A 21,363-nucleotide genomic window follows, 5' to 3' on the forward strand; every position below is an offset into this window, starting at 1 on the left:
TTTTTTTTTTTTTTTTTTGAGACGGAGTCTCGCTCTGTCGCCCAGGCTGGAGTGCAGTGGCCAGATCTCAGCTCACTGCAAGCTCCGCCTCCCGGGTTTACGCCATTCTCCTGCCTCAGCCTCCTGAGTAGCTGGGACTACAGGCGCCCGCCACCTCGCCCGGCTAGTTTTTTGTATTTTTAGTAGAGATGGGGTTTCACCGTGTTAGCCAGGATGGTCTCGAACTCCTGACCTCGTGATCCACCCGTCTCGGCCTCCCAAAGTGCTGGGATTACAGGCTTGAGCCACCGCGCCCGGCCAGGACTTTTTTTTTTAAAGTCTGTTTTTGGAAACAACCAAGAGGAGAGACAAAAGGCACTTCAGTGAGGACTTTAAGCCAGTGATAGCAGGCCTTACTCAGTATGCTCATTTCCTTCTCTGATGTTTGGATAAACACAATATGCCCCATAGAGATTCTCTGTGGTGCAGTTCACCCTGAGTGATTGGGGCTAAATAAATACAGGATTTCCAAATAGTTTAGAATAATAGTAGATCAGTCTGAATCACAGCAGTCGCATGGAGACATTACTAGGTAATCTCTTGGAAAAATAAAAAAATCAGAATAACCAATTATGTCCACCAAAAGAAACTGCTTCATTTCACTTTTTCTATCTTACAGGGATCAAAAAATTCTTCCAAAGTAGGCATGTAGGACAACAGTCCAATCTTTCTAGATTAAGTATTCTCCTTCTGCAGGGAGTAGTGTAAGACATCAGTATATAAATAATTGCTGCTTGAAATGGAAAAATAAAATAAAAAAAGGGATGCGAAAAAGTGAAAATTGTCCGAAGTAGCAGTCCACCCCCTCACAGCTGTAAATTACTCATCAGTCATTAATGTCATTGTTCTGAGCTGGAGCTGAATCAGCTGTTACCCTGGCTGGAGTGAAGCAGAATTTAATCTATCTTTTCATTATAAGGCTTTTATTCTATGCATCAGTAGCAGAGGAAAGACCAATGCTTTATAGCAAAAATTCTATCCAACTTGACTCTGGAACAATTTGGTTCTAGGTGAATCAGTTACTGTCAGTAAAAACAAGAAGAGTAATTCCTTCCTTGCCAATATTCTGTCACAATCTACAGAGATAAAGGAAGAACAGAGATGTTTACTTTTATATTTGCCTCACATTCTCTGGAATCCAGCTACTCAGATTCATTAATATATGCTTTGCTCCATATATACCATGTTTAAAGGCAAATGCTTTAAATAGAACAAATCTGAAATATTAAAATTTCTTAACAATTTTAAGTAGTAATTCTCTAATTTTTATAAAAATATTTTCTTTGATCCTGTCAAATATGTATAAGCCTAAGACATTAATAAACATGACTTCATTAAGAAATAGAGCCTCATAATTTATCTGGAAAAAAATGTAAAATGATCTATGCAATTAAATCACATTTGCATATTTATCATAAAGAGCTCTATTTATTGGTAGATATAAAATGTAATATAATTAGTAAGAAGTTGTGTTACAACTGATTTCTTGAATTTTTGTATCTTTTAACTTGATACAAAGTTAAGGTTTTTTTTTTTTTTTCCTTTTTCTCCCAGGCTAGAGTGCAGCTGAACGATCTCAGCTCACTACAACCTCTGCCTCCTAGGTTCAGCCAATTCACTTGCCTCAGCCTCTCAAATAGCTGGGACCACATGTGTGTGCCACCACGCTGGCTAATTTTTGTATTCTTTTTAGTAGAGATGGGGTTTCACCACGTTGGCCAGGCTGGTCTCAAATTCCTGACCTCAGGGGATCTGCTCGCCTCGGCCTCTCACGCTGAGATCACAGGCGTGAGCCACTGCGCCTGGCCTAACTTGGATTTTTTGTTGTTGTTGAGACGGAGTCTCGCTCTGTCATCCAGGCTGGAGTGCAGTGGCTGGATCTCAGCTCACTGCAAGCTCCGCCTCCCGGGTTTACGCCATTCTCCTGCCTCAGCCTCCCAAGTAGCTGGGACTACAGGCACCCGCCACCTCGCCCGGCTAGTTTTTTTGTATTTTTTTTTTTTTTTAGTAGAGACGGGGTTTCACCACGTTAGCCAGGATGGTCTCGATCTCCTGACCTCGTGATCCGCCTGTCTCGGCCTCCCAAAGTGCTGGGATTACAGGCTTGAGCCACCGCACCCGGCCCTAACTTGGATTTTTAAAGGTAAGCTAAACATTTCAAATAGGTTTTGCTCAAATTCTCCCTCACCCACTCATCTTTTTTGTTATATCTTCACATTCTTCACTTTAATCTTTCCATTCATATAGGTATTACTTATGACAATCTCCTGTTGCTCCAGTTACCTTCTAAATACTACTCTACCTTTTTCAAAACTACCTTTTTCAAAATACACTTGTATTTTTCTCTTCTCCTCTCCTTTTATTGATTTATTTGAAAAAAGTTGCATTATTTTTCTCCTGCTACCACTATATAAACAACCAGCAGGTAAATGTAATTAGATTTAGTATTTTGCAGATATTTTCTGTGGACCACTACACATAGAAGATTCTAATATATTTAAACAAATAATGTAGAAAGGTACTCACCCACAGTCCCTTCTGTGCCATCTGTTTCCTTTGGGATATAATGTGCAGAAAGATCACTCTGAAGGACTTCATCCGATGTGGCTCTGGCTAAAGCAGCAGCCAAAAAGGAAGGGCAATTACTGAAAGAAAAAAAAGGCTATTTTCAGCAAAAGAATTAGGAGGTAATACATTTAACATTACTAATAATTACATATTAATTAGAACATTGTCTCAAAACAAAATTATACCTTTAAACAATATTCAATAAATATTTATTGAGTAGGCACTCTGGGCACTGGGTATATATTGATACATAACACAGACATGGCTCCTTACCTATAGGAGCTACAGGCAGATGACAAACTAATAGGATATAACTTAAAAGTGGGATACTTTTTTGTTTGTTTGTTTTTTAGATGGAATTTTGCTATGTCGCCCAGGGCTATGGTGTGATCTCGGCTCACTGCAACCTCCGCCTCCTGGGTTCAAGCAATTCTCCTGCCTCAGCCTCCCGAGTAGCTGGGACTACAGGCATGTGTCACCATGCCCAGCTAAGTTTTGTATTTTTAGTAGAGACGGGGTTTCTGCATGGTGGTCAGGCTGGTCCTGAACTCCTGACCTCAGGTGATCTGCCTACCTTGGCCTCCCAAAGTGCTGGGATTACTGGCATGAGCCACTGCACCCAGCCCAGGATAAGTTTTATAGAGGAAACAAACAGGATACAATGACAGAGAATAATAAAGAGGGGTATGTACTTAGATGGAATGGTCAGGAAAGCAACACCTTAAAGGACAAAAAAGACTCAGTTATGTGGGAGTGGGAAGTTAGGAGAGAATACTCCAGGCAGGGGGAATAAAATTTATACAGAACCTTTTTTTTGAGACAGAGTCTTGCTCTGTTGCCCAGACTGGAGTACAGTGGTGCAATCTTGGCTCACTGCAATCTCTGCTTCCCAGGTTCAAGCTATTTTCTCGTGCCTTAGCCTCCCAAGTAGTTAGGACTACAGGTGTGCGTCACCATGCCTGGCTAATTTTTGTATTTTTAGTAGAGATGGGGGTTTTACTATGTTGGCCAGGGTGATCTCGAACTCCTGACCTCAGGTGATCCATCCTCCTCAGTAGTCCTAACTACTCAGGATGCTGAGGCAGGAGACTCACTGGAACCCGGGATGTGGAGGTTGCAGTGAGCCGAGATTGTGCCATTGCACTCCAGCTGGGCAACAAGAGTGAAAACTCTGTCTCAAAAAAAAAAAAAAAGAAAAAAAAACTATGGAAATATCTGAGATGTCCTAGTCAAGGTGTCAAATGGTTAACTGGATATTCTAGTCTGGCATTTGAGATGTTAGGAAATTTGGAAGTTGCAAATGTATGAATGATATTTAAAGCTACAGAAATAGAAAAGACCACTGATACAGTTTCGATATTTCAAATTTCATGTTAAAATCTGATCCCCAATATTCAAGGTGGGGCCTGGTTTGGGTCATGGAAGCAGATCCCTCATGAATGGCTTGGTGTAGTCCTTGTGGTAATGAGTTAATTTTTGTGCCATTAGTTCCTGTGAGATCTGATTATTAAATTAAAAAGAGCTGGGCACCTCCTACCCTCTCTCTCTCATTTCCCAACGTGTGATCTCCACATGAGGGCTCCCTTTTGCCTTCTGCAATGAGTGGAAGCTTCTTAAGCCCTCACAAGAAGCAGATGCTGGTGCCGTGCTTGTGCAGCTGCAGAACTGTGAGCCAAATAAACCTCTTTTCATTATAATTTACCCAGCTTCAGGTATTCCTTTATAGCAATTCAAAGCAGACTAAGACAATCATATAGGGAGAAAACATAAAAAGAGAATTGCTCTAGATCAGTGATCTCTATTGCCTCCTGGCTTCCCCCTCTGGGAACGAGAAGATTATCCTATGCCACATCATTGTATATTGGGTTATAGTGGGAAAGGGAGTAGATAAATTGCCTCTTTAGTTCACAGGTTTTCAGTCAAGTGGAACAATAGTTAAGGAGCTGTCATTAAGAAACTAGCACTCCAGGCCAGGGGTGGTGGCTCACACCTGTAATCCCAGCACTTTGGGAGGCTGAGGTGGACGGGTCACAAGGTCAAGAGTTTGAGACCAGCCTGGTCAACAGGGTAAAACCTTGTCTCTACTAAACATAAAAAAAAAATTAACTGGGTGTGGTGGCGGGAACCTGTAATCTCACTACTAGGGAGGCTGAGGCAGAAGAGTCACTTGAACCTGGGATGTGGAGGTTGCAGTGAGCTGAGATCATGCCGCTGCACTCCAGCCCAGGCGACAGTGCAGGACTCTGTCTCAAAACAAACGAACAAACAAACAAACAAAAAGGAAACAAAAAACTAGTACTCCAGCCCCACAGGCTACCCTTGGCAGGTATCTCTGTGAGCCACCGCCAGCAGGCACACACCCAAGCAGTAACATTCCCATGCCCGTAACCTGATAAACAGCCTTACAGGCCCATTCCTGGAGGACACGACCCTAGGCCTGCCCATGCCGAGGGCCTGAGAAACACGCTGGCAGGTCTTCTTCCAGTGGATATGACCCCATGCTGGCCAAGAAACTGTGTGCCTGCACCCAGAAGAGGAACAGCCTGGAGGTCCCACCCCAGGTTGTCATACCTCCAAGCTGGGCAGCCATGCACATGTGCCCCCAGCCAGAGTAACAGTCCATGGCCACAGCCTCAGCAAGCTAGACCCCAAGCTGGTCAACCCATCATGTGCATGCACATGTCCCTGACCTAAGAAATAGTCCAATGGTCCCAACCCCAGTAACGCTACATGACTGTTGCCATAAACTCTAACAGCCTAGGCCATTGGGACACTCACAAACATCACTAGTGCAGATTACAGCAAAAGAAACTACACCACCGTGTCCACCTAGAACCATAGCCACTGCAGCCATCCAAATGATACCCCAAGACCCATCCACATGACTAAATCTTTCCCTATGAAAGCTACTCCATAACATTGGAAGAGGTGACTGTTCTACCAGATGTGTAGAAATCAACATAGGGACACATCAAATGTGAAAAACTGAGGAAACATGACTCCTCCAAATGCATACAATAATTTTCCAGGAACAAACTCCAATCATAAGGAATATGTAAAATGCCAGAAAAAGAATTCAAAATAATAATCTTTTCTTAAAAATTTGAGGCCGGGCGCAGTGGCTCAAGCCTGTAATCCCAGCACTTTGGGAGGCCGAGATGGGCGGATCACGAGGTCAGGAGATCGAGACCATCCTGGCGAACACGGTGAAACCCCGTCTCTACTAAAAAATACAAAAACTAGCCAGGCGAGGTGGCGGGCGCCTGTAGTCCCAGCTACTCGGGAGGCTGAGAGACAGGAGAATGGCGTAAAACCCGAGAGGCGGAGCTTGCAGTGAGCTGAGATCCGGCCACTGCACTCCCGCCTGGGCGACAGAGCGAGACTCTGTCTCAAAAAAAAAAAAAAAAAAAATTGAGATGAAGGTCTTACAATGTTGCATAGACTGGAGTGCAGTGGCTATTCACAGGCATGATCCTACTATTAATCGGCATAGGTGTTTTGATCTGCTTCATTTATCGTTCTTTCTTTTCTTTTTTTTTTTAAGAGAGTCTCACTCTGTTGCCCAGGCTGGAGTGCAGTGGTACAATCTTGGCTCCCTGCAACATCCACCTCCTGGGCTTAAGCAATCCTCCCACCTCAGCCCCCCAAGTAGCTAGAACTACAGACGTGAGCCACCAGCCTAATTTTCATACTTTTTATAGAGATGAGGTTTCACCATGTTGCCCAGGCTGGTCTCGAACTCCCAAGCTCCAGCAATTCACCCATCTCAGCCTCCCAAATTGCTGAAATTATAGGTGTGAGCCACCACACCTGGCTGACCAGCTCTATTTCTGACCTGAGCTGTGTTCATCCCTCCCTAAGCAACCTGATGGTTCTCTGCTTCCAGAAGGTCACCATATTGATGCCAAACTTAGTGTAGACACCAGATTAGCATAGTACACTACAGGCCAGAACTCGTGGACTCAGGTAATCCTCCTGCTGCAGCCTCCCAAGAAGCCGGGACTATAGGCATGAGCCATCACATGTGGCTCAAAATAATCATCTTAAGGAAATGCAATGAGATACAAGATAATACATATAGAACAGTTAACAAAAATCAGAGAAATTCAACAAAGAGATATCATAAAAAAACAACCAAACAGGAATCTTAGAGCTGAAGAATTCAATGAATGAAATAAAAAATACAATAAAGAGCTTCAACAGCAGACTAGACCAAACAGAAGAAAAAATTTTTGAACTTGAAGACAAATCTTTTGAAAAAAATTCAGGCAGAAAAAAAAAAAGAAAGAAAATAAAAAAGAATGAAAAAAGCATACAGGATTTATGGAACACCATTAAGCAAACAAATAATTGCGTTATGGGCATTGCAGAAGGAGAAGAAAAGAGAGATGGTGTAGAAAATATATTTAATGACATAATAGCTGAAAACTTCCTAGGTCTTAGGAGAGACATGGATATTCAGATCCAGGAAGCTGGAAAGTTCCCAAATAGATTCAACCCAAACAAGTCTTCTCTGAGGCACATTATAGTCAAAAAATAATTTTTTTTTTGAGATGGAGTTTCATTCTTATAGCCCAGGCTAGCGTGCAATGGTATAATTTTCAGCTCACTGCAACCTCTGTCTCCTGGGTTCAAGCAATTCTCCTGCCTCAGCCTCCAGAGTAGCTTGGATTACATGCACCCACCATCATGCCCAGGTAATTTTTGTATTTTTAGTAGAGACAGGGTTTCACCATGTTGGTCAGGCTGGTCTCAAACTCTTAACTTTAGGTGATCCACCTGCCTTGGCCTCCCAAAGTGCTGGGAATACAGGCATGAGCCACCACACCCAGCTGTCAAATCATCAAAAGGCAAAGACAAAGAAATAATTCTAAAAGAGAATTCCTTTTCAAAAGAAAATCATCAAGTCACATATAAGGGAATCTCCATTAGACTAGCAGCAGATTTCTCAGCAGAAACTTTACAGGCCAGGAGAGAAAGGGATGATATAGTCAAAGTATAGAAGGAAAAAAAACCCAGCTAGCCAAGAATATTATACCCAGGAAAGCTATTCTTCAAAAATGAAGGAGAAATAAAATCTTTCCTGGACAAGCAAAAAATAAGAGAATTCATCACCACTAGTCCAGTCTAGGAGAAACATTCAAAGGAGTCTTACACCTGGAAGTAAAAAGATGATAACTGCCCTCATGAAAATATGCGAAATTATAAAATTCACCAGGAGAGCCAACAGACAAAGGAGAAAGAGAAAGGAATAAATAATCTTATCACTACAGAAAACTACCCAACTATAAAAATAAATAATAAGAGGGGAAGGAACAAAGGTTACACAAAATAATCAGAAAACAATCAATAAATGTCTGGAATAAGTCCTCATCTATTAATAATAATCTTGAATGTAAAATGGATAAAATTCCCAATTAAAAGAAACTGGCTGAATTTAAACAACAACAAAACAAACAAAAGCAAAACAAACAAAAACAAAAACAAGACCCAATTATATGCTGTCTACAAGAAACTCACCTCATCTGTAAGGACATACACAGACTGAAAGTGAAGGGATGGAAAGAGATATTCCACGCAAATGGAAACCAAAAGCAAGCAGGAATAGCTATATTTACATCAGCTAAAACAGACTTTAAGTCAAAAGCTATAAAAAAAGACAAAGAAGGACATTATATAGTAATAAAGGGATCAAATCAAGAAGCTATAACAATTGTAAATATACATGCACCTAAGACCAGCACACCCATAATCATAAAGAAAATATTATTAGATCTAAAGGAAGAGACAGATGCCAATACAATAACTGTTGGGGACTTCAACACCCAACTCAGCTTTGGAGAAATCATCTAGGCAGAAAATCAACAAAGAAACATCAGATAAACCATAGCATAGCCCTAACAAACATTTACAGAACATTTCACGCAACAGCTGCAGAATACGCATTCTTTTTATTAGCACATGGAACATTCTCCAGGATTGACTATATGTTAGGACACAGAACAAGGCTAAATACATTTTTTTTAACTGAAGTCATATCAAGCATCTTATCTGACCACAATGGAATAAAACTGGAAACCAACAACAAGTGAAACATTCAAAATTACACAAATACATGGATATTAAACAACATGCTCCTAAACAACCAATGGGTGAAGGAAGAAATTAAGAAGGAAATGGACTAATTCCTTGAAACAAATGAAAACAGAAACACAACATACCAAAACCTATGGGACTTAGCCAAAGCAGTATATAATATGTCTCTGCAGTAAAAATATCTATGAAAATTGAAATTAAATTTTTAAAAACTTCCTGTGACCATAAGGTTCCAGTGTTAAACATTTTCTTTTTCATTGCATTATCAGTATAATTATTGGTACACAAATGATCTAATATAGTATACATTTTGATAAACATAAAAATTAAACTTTTATTGGAGTTTTTTTTTTTTTTTTTTTTAAGGGAAGAACCCTTACCTAAGAAATCTTATCTGCCACGGTCTTGGCCTCAATGAGATCTTGGATCTCAAGCCTGAGCCTAATGCCATCATGGGATTAGACTTTGGGAAATCTTAGGGGATGTGGGTGAGTGTATTTAGCACATGGGAAGGATGTGAATTGTGTGGCCAGAAAAGACTGTGGCAGATCATTTTTTAAAAGGCCACAACAATATTTCTGGTCCCACATGCTATTTTAGAACTTTGCCATTCCCCATAAAAAAATAGTCTGTTTCCCTTCCTAACCTAAACATGGGTGAGGTGTGGTGACTATTCAGATGAAAAAAATGTAGCAAAAGTGATACTGTATGACTTTAAAGTTCGTTCATAAAAGGCCATGGCTTCCTCTTTCTTCCTCTGTCTCCCTCTGGATACTTGCTCTTGATACTAAGCCAAGCCATCAAGCCACGAGGAAGCCCAAACTAGCTCATGTGGAGAAACCACATGAACAGGCTCATGTGGATGTAGCCTGAGGTCCCCCAGCAGTAGCCATTATCAATTGCTTGACATGTAAGTTCACAAGCCTTCAGATGATTCCAATCCCCCAGCCTAAGTCTTCCAACTGAGGCCCCAGTTGCAACAGAGATAAGGTGACCTTGCTTTACCCAGTTTTAATTTCTGACTGAAAGACACTGTGAGCATAACAAATAATTGTTTTATGCCACTAAGTTTTGTGGTAACTCGCAATACAGTGACAATAACTGAAAACCCAATATTTAGAAGCTTAGTAGAAGATAAGGGACCTATAAAAACTAAAGAGAAATGGCAAAATCTGTAAAAGGAGAACCAAGATAGTAGAGAGTATTTGAAGGAGGGAGTAGTGAACTCTGTCAATTGCTGAGAGGTCAAATAAGTGGAAAAAAAAAAAAAAAAAAGGCCAGGTGCAGTGGCTCATACCTGTAATCCCAGCCCCTTGGGAGGCCAAGGTGGGTGGATCACCTGAGACCAGGACTTCAAGATTAGCCTGGCCAACATGGCGAAACCCTGTCTCTACCAAAAATACAAAAATTAGCTGGGTGTGGTGTTGCACACCTATAATCCCAGCTACTTGGGTGGCTGAGGCATGAGAATTGCCTGAACCCAAGAGGCAGAGGTTGCAGAGAGCTGAGATCACGCCACTGTACTCCAGCCTGGGTGACAGAGTGAGACTGTCTCAAAAAAAAAAAAGGCCAGGCACATGGCTCACGTCTGTAATCCCAGCACTTTGGGAGACTGAGGCGGGCAGATCACGAGATCAGGAGTTTGAGACCAGCCTGGCCAACATGGTGAAACACTGTCTCTACTAAAAATATAAAAATTAGCTGGCATGGTGGCACACACCTGTAATCCCAGCTACTCGGGAGGCTGAGGCAGAAGAATTGCTTGAACCCAGGAGGTGGAGGTTGTGGTGAGCTGAGATCATGCCACTGCACTCCACACTCAAGCCTGGGCACCAGAGCAAGACTCCGTCTAAAAAGAAAAAACAAAAAACAAAACAAAACAAAACAAAAAACAGAAAAATAACTATCTTTTCAAGAAATGGTCAAATGGTGCTGGAAAAATTGGATATCCACATGCAAAATAATCAAGTTGGATCCCTTCCTTACACCATAAACAAAAATTAACGCCAAATGCATCATAGACCTAAATGTAAAGCTAAAACTACATAAAACTCCTAAAAGAAAACATTGGAGTAAATCTTCATGACCTTGGATTAGGCAATAGTTTTCTTAGATCTGACACCAAAAGCAAAAGCAGAAAAGAAAAAACTGTTAAATTGGACTACATCAAAATTTAAAACTTTTGTATCACAAATCAGTAAAGTGAAAAGACAACCCACAGACTGGTAGAAAATATTTGCAAATCTGCCAGGCATAGTGGCTTATGTTTGTAATTTTGGTACTTTGTGACAGTAAGGTTGGGGCCAGGAGTTTGAGATCAGCCTGGGCAACTTAACAAGATCCTGTCTCAAAAACAAACAACAAAAAAATAGCTGGGTATGGTGGGCACACCTGTAGTCCCAGCTACTTGGGAGGCTGAAGCAGGAAGATCGCTTAAGCCCAGGCAGGAGTCTGAGGCTGCAGTGAGCCATAATCATTGTTATATTACAACCTAAGAGACAGTGAGACCCTGTCTCAAAACAAAAAAAATTGCAAATCATATATCTAATGAGACTGGTATCCTGAATATGTAATGAATCCTTATATTTCAATAATAAAAAGACAACCCAGAGGGACTGAATAGGCTTTTTTCCGAAGAAGATATACAAATGGCCAATAAGCACATGAAAAGATATGCAATATCTGTGACAATAATTGGAAATATATATTTGTCCTCTGCCTTGGTTCCTGACACAGAGCCCCTAAAACCCTTTTGATTTCCTGAATGATAGGGGTACTGGAAGCATCTTCTAATATTTAGTCTTTGAACCTGGTTTCTGACATAGAGCTTCTATATCAGAGCTTGGAATTTCCTGTATGGTCTATGAATGCCTTTTGGTCTTATGAAGCAGTTCTTGGTGGGCTACTGGATAGCTTCAGGATGGGAATTGGTCATCAGAAAAACCAACCCATAATAAGAGGCCTGCAATATTCAACCCTATTCCCATTTTCTAGGGAAGGGAGAGAGATGGGAGATTGACTTAATTATTTGAACATGCCTACATGATGAAGCCTCCATGCAAATCCCTAAAAGATGGAATTTTGGGAGCTTCTGGTTTGGTGAAAGTAACTATGTGCCACCTCCAACAGAACCTCTTATGTTTGGGACCCTTCCCCTTCAGGACCTCACACTGTGTATCTCTCTTTATCTGGCCGTTCATTTGTATCCTTTATAATATCCTTTCACAAACCAGTAAACATAAGTGAATGTTTCCCTGAATTTTTAAGACATTATAGCAAATTATTTAACTTGGGAGAAGGTTGTATGAATCCTTGATTTATAACCAGTTGGTCAGAAGTTGAGGAGGTCCAGACTTTTTTTTTTTTTTTTTTTTTTTTTTGAGACGGAGTCTCACTCTGTCGCCCAGGCTGGAGTGCAGTGGCTGGATCTCAGCTCACTGCAAGCTCCGCCTCCCGGGTTTACGCCATTCTCCTGCCTCAGCCTCCTGAGTAGCTGGGACTACAGGCACCCGCCACCTCGCCCGGCTAGTTTTTTGTATTTTTAGTAGAGATGGGGTTTCACCGTGTTAGCCAGGATGGTCTCGAACTCCTGACCTCGTGATCCACCCGTCTCGGCCTCCCAAAGTGCTGGGATTACAGGCTTGAGCCACCGTGCCCGGCCAAGGTCCAGACTTTTAACTGGCATCTGAGGTGGGGCATCTTGCAGAACTGAGCCCGTATCCCGTGGGGTCTGTTGTAACTCCAGGCAATTAGTGTCAGAATTGAGTTAAATTGTAAGACACCTAATTTTTTTTTTTTTTTTTTTTTTGAGGCGGAGTCTTGCTCTGTCGCCCGGACTGGAGTGCAGTGGCCAGATCTCAGCTCACTGCAAGCTCCGCCTCCCGGGTTTACACCATTCTCCTGCCTCAGCCTCCCGAGTAGCTGAGACTACAGGCGCCCGCCACCTCGCCCAGCTAGTTTTTGTATTTTTAGTAGAGACGGGGTTTCACTGTGTTAGCCAGGATGGTCTCGATCTCCTGACCTCGTGATCCGCCCGTCTCGGCCTCCCAAAGTGCTGGGATTACAGGCTTGAGCCACCGCGCCCGGCCAAGACACCTAATTGATGTCCAGGGAGGAACGGAGAATTGGTTGGTGGGAAAACCCCACACACATTTAGTGTCAGAAGTGTGTGAGGCTGGACAAGGTGGCTCATGTCTGTAATCCCAACACTTTGGGATCACAGGATCACCTGAGGTCAGGAGTTCGAGACCAGCCTGGCCAACATGGTGAAACCCCGTCTCTACTAAAAATACATAAATTAACTGGGTGTGGTGGCACACCTATAATCCCAGCAACTTGGGAGGCTGAGGCAGTAGAATCGCTTGAACCCGGGAGATGGAGGTTGCAGTAAGCAGAGATCGTGCCACTGCACTCCAGACTGTATGAGAGTGAGACTCAGTCTTAAAAAAAAAAAGCAGTGTGTGATTGTATAGAAAAACAGGTTTTTTCTTCCCCTTTTAACATCATTAGTCATTAGGGAAATGCTAATCAAAACCACAATGAGAAACCATTTCACATCCACTAGGATAGCTATAATAAAATAGCTATAACAAAAAAGACAATTAGTAATAACAGGTGTTGGCAACTATATGGATACATGGAACTCTGGTACATTGCTAGTGGAGATATAAAGTGGTACAGTTGTAGGCTGGGGGTGGTGGCTCAAGCCTGTAATCCCAGCACTTTGGGAGTCCGAGGTGGGCAGATCAGGAGGTCAGGAGATCGAGACCATCCTGGCTAACACGGTGAAACCCTGTCTCTACTAAAAAATACAAAAAACTAGCCGGGCGAGGTGGTGGGCGCCTGTAGTCCCAGCTACTCGGGAGGCTGAGGCAGGAGAATAGCGTAAACCCGGGAGGCGGAGCTTGCAGTGAGCCGAGATCGTGCCACTGCACTCCAGCCTGGGCGACAAAGCAAGACTCCATCTCAAAAAAACAAAAAAAAGTGGTACAGCTGCTTTGGCAGTTCCTTAACATTTTAAACATAAAGTTACCATATGGCCGGCCCAGCAATTCCACTTCTAGGTATGTATGCATGAGAAATAAAAACATATATCCACAAAAAACTTGTACATTAATGTGCATAGCAGCATTGTTTATAATCGCCAAATAGTAAAAACAACCAAGTGTCAATCAATTGATGGATAAATAAAATGCAATATATTCATACAATGGAATATTAGCCATAAAAAGGAATGAAGCACTTACACATGCTACAATGTGGATGAACCTTGAAAACACTATGGATAGCAATAGAAGCCACTCACAAAGACCACTTATTATAGAATTTGTAATTCTATAACAAGAATTATATGAAAAGCCCAGAATAGGAAATTTATAGAAGCAGAGAGTAGTGGTAGCTTAGGGCTGGAGGGATGGTGGGAATGAGGAGTGACTGCTAATAGGTGGGGGATTTCTTTCTGGGGTGATGAAAATTTTCTGGAACTTAGGGTGATGGATGAACAACTGTGACTATATTAAAATCCTTGAATTGTACACTTTTTTAAAAAGGCGAGTCATGTGAAGCAGTGGGAGTAGAGAAGGAACAAAGAAAACTATGACTGGTTGTGATCAGTTAGTTGTAAACTTTAAATGGGTAACTTTTATATTATGTGAATTATATCTCAATAAAGACAATAAAAAAATTACTGACTTTGTCAAGAACCATTGAATAGTAAAAGTGAAAATCAGGCTAGAATGGGTTACGGAGTGGGGGGCAGGGAGATTTGGCACAGAGGGGAAACAGAGATATGGGGCAGTAACTGATAGGGGATAGGGGAAAGAGAAAGTCTGTTGTTGTTTTAGAATGGTGTGGAATTTGACTGTAGGATGAGGCACATTTCCTTAGTCGGAAAACGAAGAAAATCAATACAGACACAGGTACATTTTTAGATGTTAGCAGGAAACGACGGGTATTCCCATTTAATGATTTGAAACAACAAGTATTTACTGAGGCCTACCAGGCACTGTTCTAATGCTCAGGATATATATAAACCAAAAAGAAAAAAAAAAACTGCCCTCTTAGAGCTTACATTCTAAAGAAGGACTTCTCAATGAAGTATGAGGCAAGAGCCATTTTCAAAACTTTCTCATGCATCAGAATCACCTGCAGGGCTTCTTAGAACACAGATTGCTGGGCCCCATCCACAGAGTTTCTCACTCAGTAAGCCTGATGTGAGGCCTGTGAATTTTCGTATTTGACAAGTTAAACATGAACCCATGCTGCTGGTCTGGGAACCACATTTTGAGAGCCACTGGATTAAATCACAAACTAGGGGCCGGGCGCGGTGGCTCAAGCCTGTAATCCCAGCACTTTGGGAGGCCGAGACGGGCGGATCACGAGGTCAGGAGATCGAGACCATCCTGGCTAACGCAGTGAAATCCCGTCTCTACTAAAAAATACAAAAAAATTAGCCGGGCGAGGTGGCGGGCGCCTGTAGTCCCAGCTACTTGGGAGGCTGAGGCAGGAGAATGGTGTAAACCCGGGAGGCGGAGCTTGCAGTGAGCTGAGATCCGGCCACTGCAGTCCAGCCTGGGAGACAGAGCGAGACTCCGTCTCAAAAAAAAAAAAAAAAAAAAAAAATAAAAAAATAAAAAAAAAAAAAATAAATCACAAACTAGGTCATGAGGGTAGAAAGGGAGGAGGAGGGATGAAGTCAATGTAGATATGAAATAGTCATATCAGAAAGTAGTAGGACTGTCACACAGTGCTAAGAGACTGTGGAAAGTTCGAGATAATTTTTAAATAAAACCAGTTTTTCTGATGGCGTGACTTTTTCATCTATGTTGGCACATGCATAGGTAGAAAGAACCACCTAGTTCATCAAGAGTCGCAAGATTGGCGGTTTATTCGAGGTTCGTTTTTGGTTTTTATTTGTGTGTTTTCTTTTTTTGTTGTTTTGTTTTTTATTTCAGTTTTAGAGAAATGTCTCTGACAAGAAGGATTTGGGGTTTTGCAAGGTAGCACTATAAAGTGAAGGAGAGAAATGGAGATTTGGAATTTTCATTTTTGATTTTTGAGACAGGGTCTCATTGTATCACCCAGGCTGGAGCACAGTGGCACGATCTCGGCTCACTGCAATTTCCGCCCCCTGCCAGATTTGTTATCTTTTTTTAAATCACTTTTTATTTTATTCAATCATCTTTGGCTAGAGATTTGGTATCTTTAAAAAAAAATTTTTTTTAACTTATTTTTAGAGACAGAATGTTGCTCTGTTTTCCAGGCTGGAGTGCAGTGGCACAATCATAGCTCAGTGCAGCCTTTAACTCCTGGGCTAAAGAGATCCTCCCACCTCAACCTCCTGAGTAACTGGGATTACAGAGAGCCACTGCATCAGGCAGAATTGAATATCTTTTTAAGATACTCAAATCTTAAAGAACAGACTTGAGTTGTAAATCAATGTGGTCTAAATGTAATTAAAGAATTGTAGGTGGGAGTACTTGGGCACAAAATCTAGGGCAGAAGTTGTAGTTTGAGAGCAGGATGCTTGTGTACAAGATTTTTGAGCCGATGCAATTTTTGATAACAAGGTCTAGATGAGTCCAAATAAGTGAGTGGTTCAGGAATACATAAAATGGCAATGCTTACATTCTATGTCTTCAAGGAAAAAAAATTAGAAAATTATTAGAAAAAGAAATCATTAATATTTCTTTTTCTTTTTTGAGACAAGAGTCTTGCTGTGTTGCCCAGACTGGAGTGTAGTGGTGCAATCATAGCTCGTTGCAGCCTCAAACTCCTGGGCTCAAGCAATCCTCCCACCTCAGCCTCCTGTGGAGCTACGACTACAGGTGCAAGCCACCATGACCCATGCCCCCTTTTTTGGTTTTTAGAGACATAGTCTCACTATGTTGCCCAGTCTAGTCTCGAATTCCTGCTCTCAAGCGATCTTCCCACCTCACCCTCCCAAAGTACTTACAGGTGTGAGCCACTGCACCCAGCTATTCATCAGTATTTTTCAAATTGCAGTTTATGATCCATTAGTGGGTAATTAAATTAATGTATGAATTGTGACCAGCATTTTTTTTTTTTTTTTTTTTTGAGATGAAGTCTCACTCTTGTCCCCCAGGCTGGAGTGCAATGGCACGATCTTGGCTCACTGCAACCTCTGCCTCCTGGGTTCAAGCAATTCTCCTGCCTCAGCCTCCCGAGCACCTGGGATTACAGGTGCCTGCCACCACGCCCAGCCAATTTTTGTATTTTTAGTAGAGACGGGGTTTCACCATGTTGGCCGGGTTGGACTTGAACTCCTGACCTGAGGTGATCTGCCCGCCTTGGCCTCCCAAAGTGCTGGGATTATAGGCATGAGTCACCATGCCCGGCCTATGACCAACATTTTTTTTTTTTTTTTGCGATGGAGTCTTACTCTGTCACCAGGCTGGAGTACAGTGACACAATCTCAGCTCACTGCAACCTCTGCCTCCTGAGTTCAAGCAATTCTCCTGCCTCAGCCTCCAGAGTAGCTGAGACTACAGGCACATGCCACCATGCCCAGCTAATTTTTGTATTTTCAGTAGAGACAGGGTTTCACCATGTTGGCCAGAATGGTCTGGATTGCTTGACCTCATGATCCGCCTGCCTCAGCCTCCCAAAGTGCTGGGATTACAGGTGCGAGTCACCGCACCTGGCATGACCAGCATTTTTTAAAGAAAATAGAATAAGGTGCATGAGGTAAAGTGTTGTTTCACATATATATATGTAGGTAAGTATATACTGAATTATGATGAAAAAAATTTAAAGCTACTACCCTTTAACAATTATGAAATAAATTGATGGGATGGATCCCTTTAAAATTCAAATGCTTTATAAACAATGTTACCATGTCTCCTTCCATGCTATGGAGATTAACTGAATTTTTCTTGATGAGTCAAAATGTTTCTTCACAGACCTAATCTCTTTGTAAAAATTGCTTATCTTTACATTTCTGTCATGTCTTACTCTGATTAACTGGATGCATTCCAAATGTTTTACCTATGTGAACTTTTAGTATATAGTTATGGAATTTACTGAGTTGTTTTAAAATTTACATTAAAAATGATCTGGGCCGGGTGTGGTAGCACATGCCTGTAATCCCAGCACTTTGGAAGGCCGAGGTGGGTGGATCACCTGTGGTCAGGAGTTTGAGACCAGCCTGGCCAATGTGGCAACACCCCGTCTCTACTAAAAATACAAAAATTAGCCAGGCACAGTGGCACACACCTGTAACCCCAGCTACATGGGAGGCTGAGGCACGAGAATCGCTTGAACCTGGGAGGTATAGGTTGCAGTGAGCCCCGATCACACCACTGCACTCCAGTCTGGGTGATGGAGTGAGGTTGTCTCAAAAAAAATCCCAAAAAACAAAAATGATCTGAAAACCTTTATTGTAATCTTGTTCCATCAGAGTTCCAAAAGAAAAGGATAACTTCTGTGTAATTATTAAACTATCTGGATGTAGATTCACCAAATATAAGAAATGAAAAGTTTAGAGAATAAGGCAAGAAACATTAGTCTCATTAATGTGTCATCTGCAATACATTTTTTTTTTTTTGGGGGGACGGAGTCTCGCTCTGTTGCCCAGGCTGGAGTGCAGTGGCACAATCTCGGCTCACTGCAAGCTCTGCCTCCCGGGTTTACGCCATTCTCCTGCCTCAGCCTCCCGAGTAGCTGGGACTACAGGCGCCCGCCATCTCGCCCGGCTAGCTTTTTGTATTTTTTTTAATAGAGACGGGGTTTCACCGTGTAGGCCAGGATGGTCTCGATCTCCTGACCTCGTGATCCACCCATCTCGGCCTCCCAAAGTGCTGGGATTACAGGCTTGAGCCACCGCGCCCGGCCTGCAATACATTTTTAGTCACAGTTAATATAATTTTTTTTACCTTTTGTCAGACAGAATGAAAATATTTTCAGTGAAGCAGGGAGGAGGATTAGCTGACTAATAGCTAGATATAAAACATCAAGCTAGATGCTTCACCCACATCAGTTATTCCTACATGTCAGAAAGCTGTAACACTTAGCATGAATAATTTCTTACGGTTTTGACTTTGAGTTGGAAGTGATTTCTGAAAAATCAGAATTGCAAATATATTTTAAAGCAGTCACATCAGAGAATGATACACCTCAAATAAAAGCTTATCATTAATGCTTGTCATTTTAAGAGAATCACTAGGAGTGACTAACATGATAATAACATAGCAAGTTGCTTTCTTTCATCATTTCTCTTAAAATGCTTGAAAGATCCTGATACAGAAAGTTTTAAAGTTTGGCAAATGTAATAAGCATAGCAAATATCAAAAGAGAGCCAATACTCATGGCAGTTTGGAGTACTAGGCTTATAAATGTCATTGTGTTGAGAACACTGTGGAACTGCAATATTATTAGAAATTCCTTAACATTTGCAGTATCATTTTGGGGGACTCTGTGTCCAAGTCAAATTAATCTTGTTAGGACTCTCAAATATAGTCCAAGAATAATGCTTTTCTTTTTATGTATATAAACAGATATTTTGAAGTGCTTTCATTTTTATCTTCAAGCAATTCACATCCCGAGAACAGAAGGAAATTTTTTCCATACATACCAATTTGATGCTTTCTTGTTTGTTTTAGGTATCAAAGTACAAATTTTATATATTCATAGAAATAAAATCTTTGCTTATTTTATGTCTAAGGCATATAAAAATTATATACATAAATACTTTTTAAACAAAATGTTGAAAATCATTAATGAGGGGCCTATTTAGTTTTAATTTTTAAGTTTAGTCACATAAGTAACACATTCCACTTCATTAAGGCTATTTATGTTCATGAATACATACCTGAATTTCTGTGTATACTGACTTTCTTGATGTTATAAATTGTAAAGCAAAACTCCAGGCTCTATTACAACTTCATAAATTGAGCTTTGTAGACAAAGCATGGGGTCTCGCTTGCTTTAAGCTAACAATAAGTGTTCTACAAACACACATAAAACCCCCACAAAACTTATAGTCATGAATGTTCTGACTGTTCTTTCCTGCAGCTCATGTTGGCTAGCATCATCTTTATCCTCCAGATATTTATCTTGCTTCCTCAATTCTACTTCAAAAATAGCCACAGCTGAAAACATGCTTGGTGGAAGATTTTGAATTATAAAAATGTAACTGCATTCTAATAACCTTTAATAGTTCAGTACTTTACTTACATAAATTATTTCAGTTTGTTTTAGTATCTGGGGACCGGGTTGAAGCAGGAGACAGATGTTAAATCATTTTGGGAACCATTCAAGTCATTATCAGAATTAGTGGGCCAGGCGTGGTGGCGAATGCCTGTAATCCCAGCACTTTGGGAGGCCGAGGTGGGTGATCACCTGAGGTCAGGAGTTTGAGAACAGCCTGACCAACATGATGAAACCCCCTCTCTACTAAATACAAAAAATTAGCCAGGCGTGGTGGCACACACCTGTAATCCCAGCTACTCTGGAGGCTGAGGCAGAAGAATTGCTTGAATCCAGGAGGTGGAGGTTGCAGTGAACCAAGATCGTGCTATTGCACTCCAGCCTGGGCAACAAGAGCAAAACTACTTCTCAAAAAAAAAAAAAAAAAGAATTAGTGTATCAGCATAGACAGCCTACGAGTACTGAGCATGTTCATTTCTTTTTTTTTTTTTTTTTTTTTTTTTTGGGAGACGGAGTCTCGCTCTGTCGCCCAGGCTGGAGTGCAGTGGCCGGATCTCAGCTCACTGCAAGCTCCGCCTCCCGGGTTTACGCCATTCTCCTGCCTCAGCCTCCCAAGTAGCTGGGACTACAGGCGCCAGCCACCTCGCCCGGCTAGTTTTTTGTATTTTTTTAGTAGAGACGGGGTTTCACCATGTTAGCCAGGATGGTCTCGATCTCCTGACCTCGTGATCCACCCGCCTCGGCCTCCCAAAGTGCTGGGATTACAGGCTTGAGCCACCGCGCCCGGCGAGCATGTTCATTTCTTATGCTCTAGGTAAGTACTGATTTCTTTAAATTTCATAATGGGGCCCAGTCATAGGAGAATCCTTAGCATTTCATTCACCTATAGTGCTTGCAGGACTTAATTATATATGGGTCCTTGTTACCTATATATTAAAGACTATTATTTATATATTCATAGATATCTCAGATACTCAGAAATCACTTTAACTTATAATTTAAACACTGTGATTTCTCCATGTAACTACAAAGATAAAAACATATATATGAAGAATAAATACAGACCACTATTGACTTTGGAGCCTGAAAAGATATAGTTACACACACACACGAGAGACCTAAAATTTCTGCCAACTTACCATTTAATTACTATTTGACTACAGTAGCAGAAATTACAAGGAGTTAGAAATTATAGCAGAACTATAAGGAGTTAGAAAGGTGGGTTCGGGCCGGGCGCAGTGGCTCAAGCCTGTAATCCCAGCACTTTGGGAGGCCGAGATGGGCGGATCACGAGGTCAGGAGATCGAGACCATCCTGGCTAACACGGTGAAACCCCGTCTCTACTAAAAATACAAAAACTAGCTGGGTGAGGTGGCGGGTGCCTGTAGTCCCAGCTACTCCGGAGGCTGAGGCAGGAGAATGGCGTAAACCCGGGAGGCAGAGCTTGCAGTGAGCTGAGATCCGGCCACTGCACTCCAGTCCGGGCGACAGAGC

The 21,363-nt window shown here is 41.7% G+C and overlaps 1 protein-coding gene across 1 annotated transcript in view; it reads right to left on the bottom strand.

Moving 5' to 3' along the window:
• The window catches only part of PPM1E (protein phosphatase, Mg2+/Mn2+ dependent 1E), a gene marked incomplete at its 5' end in the record, with an annotated part of 103,912 nt that overhangs the window by 28,131 nt on the left and 54,418 nt on the right, over positions 1-21,363 (bottom strand). Inside the window, one exon of the mRNA XM_023204632.1 lies at positions 2,566-2,684. Coding sequence (XP_023060400.1) covers positions 2,566-2,684 — 119 coding nt within the window. The remainder of the gene's footprint in view (positions 1-2,565; positions 2,685-21,363) is intronic.

The sequence above is a fragment of the Piliocolobus tephrosceles genome, chromosome 16 (genome assembly GCF_002776525.5).
Source record: "Piliocolobus tephrosceles isolate RC106 chromosome 16, ASM277652v3, whole genome shotgun sequence".
Lineage (NCBI taxonomy): Eukaryota > Metazoa > Chordata > Mammalia > Primates > Cercopithecidae > Piliocolobus > Piliocolobus tephrosceles.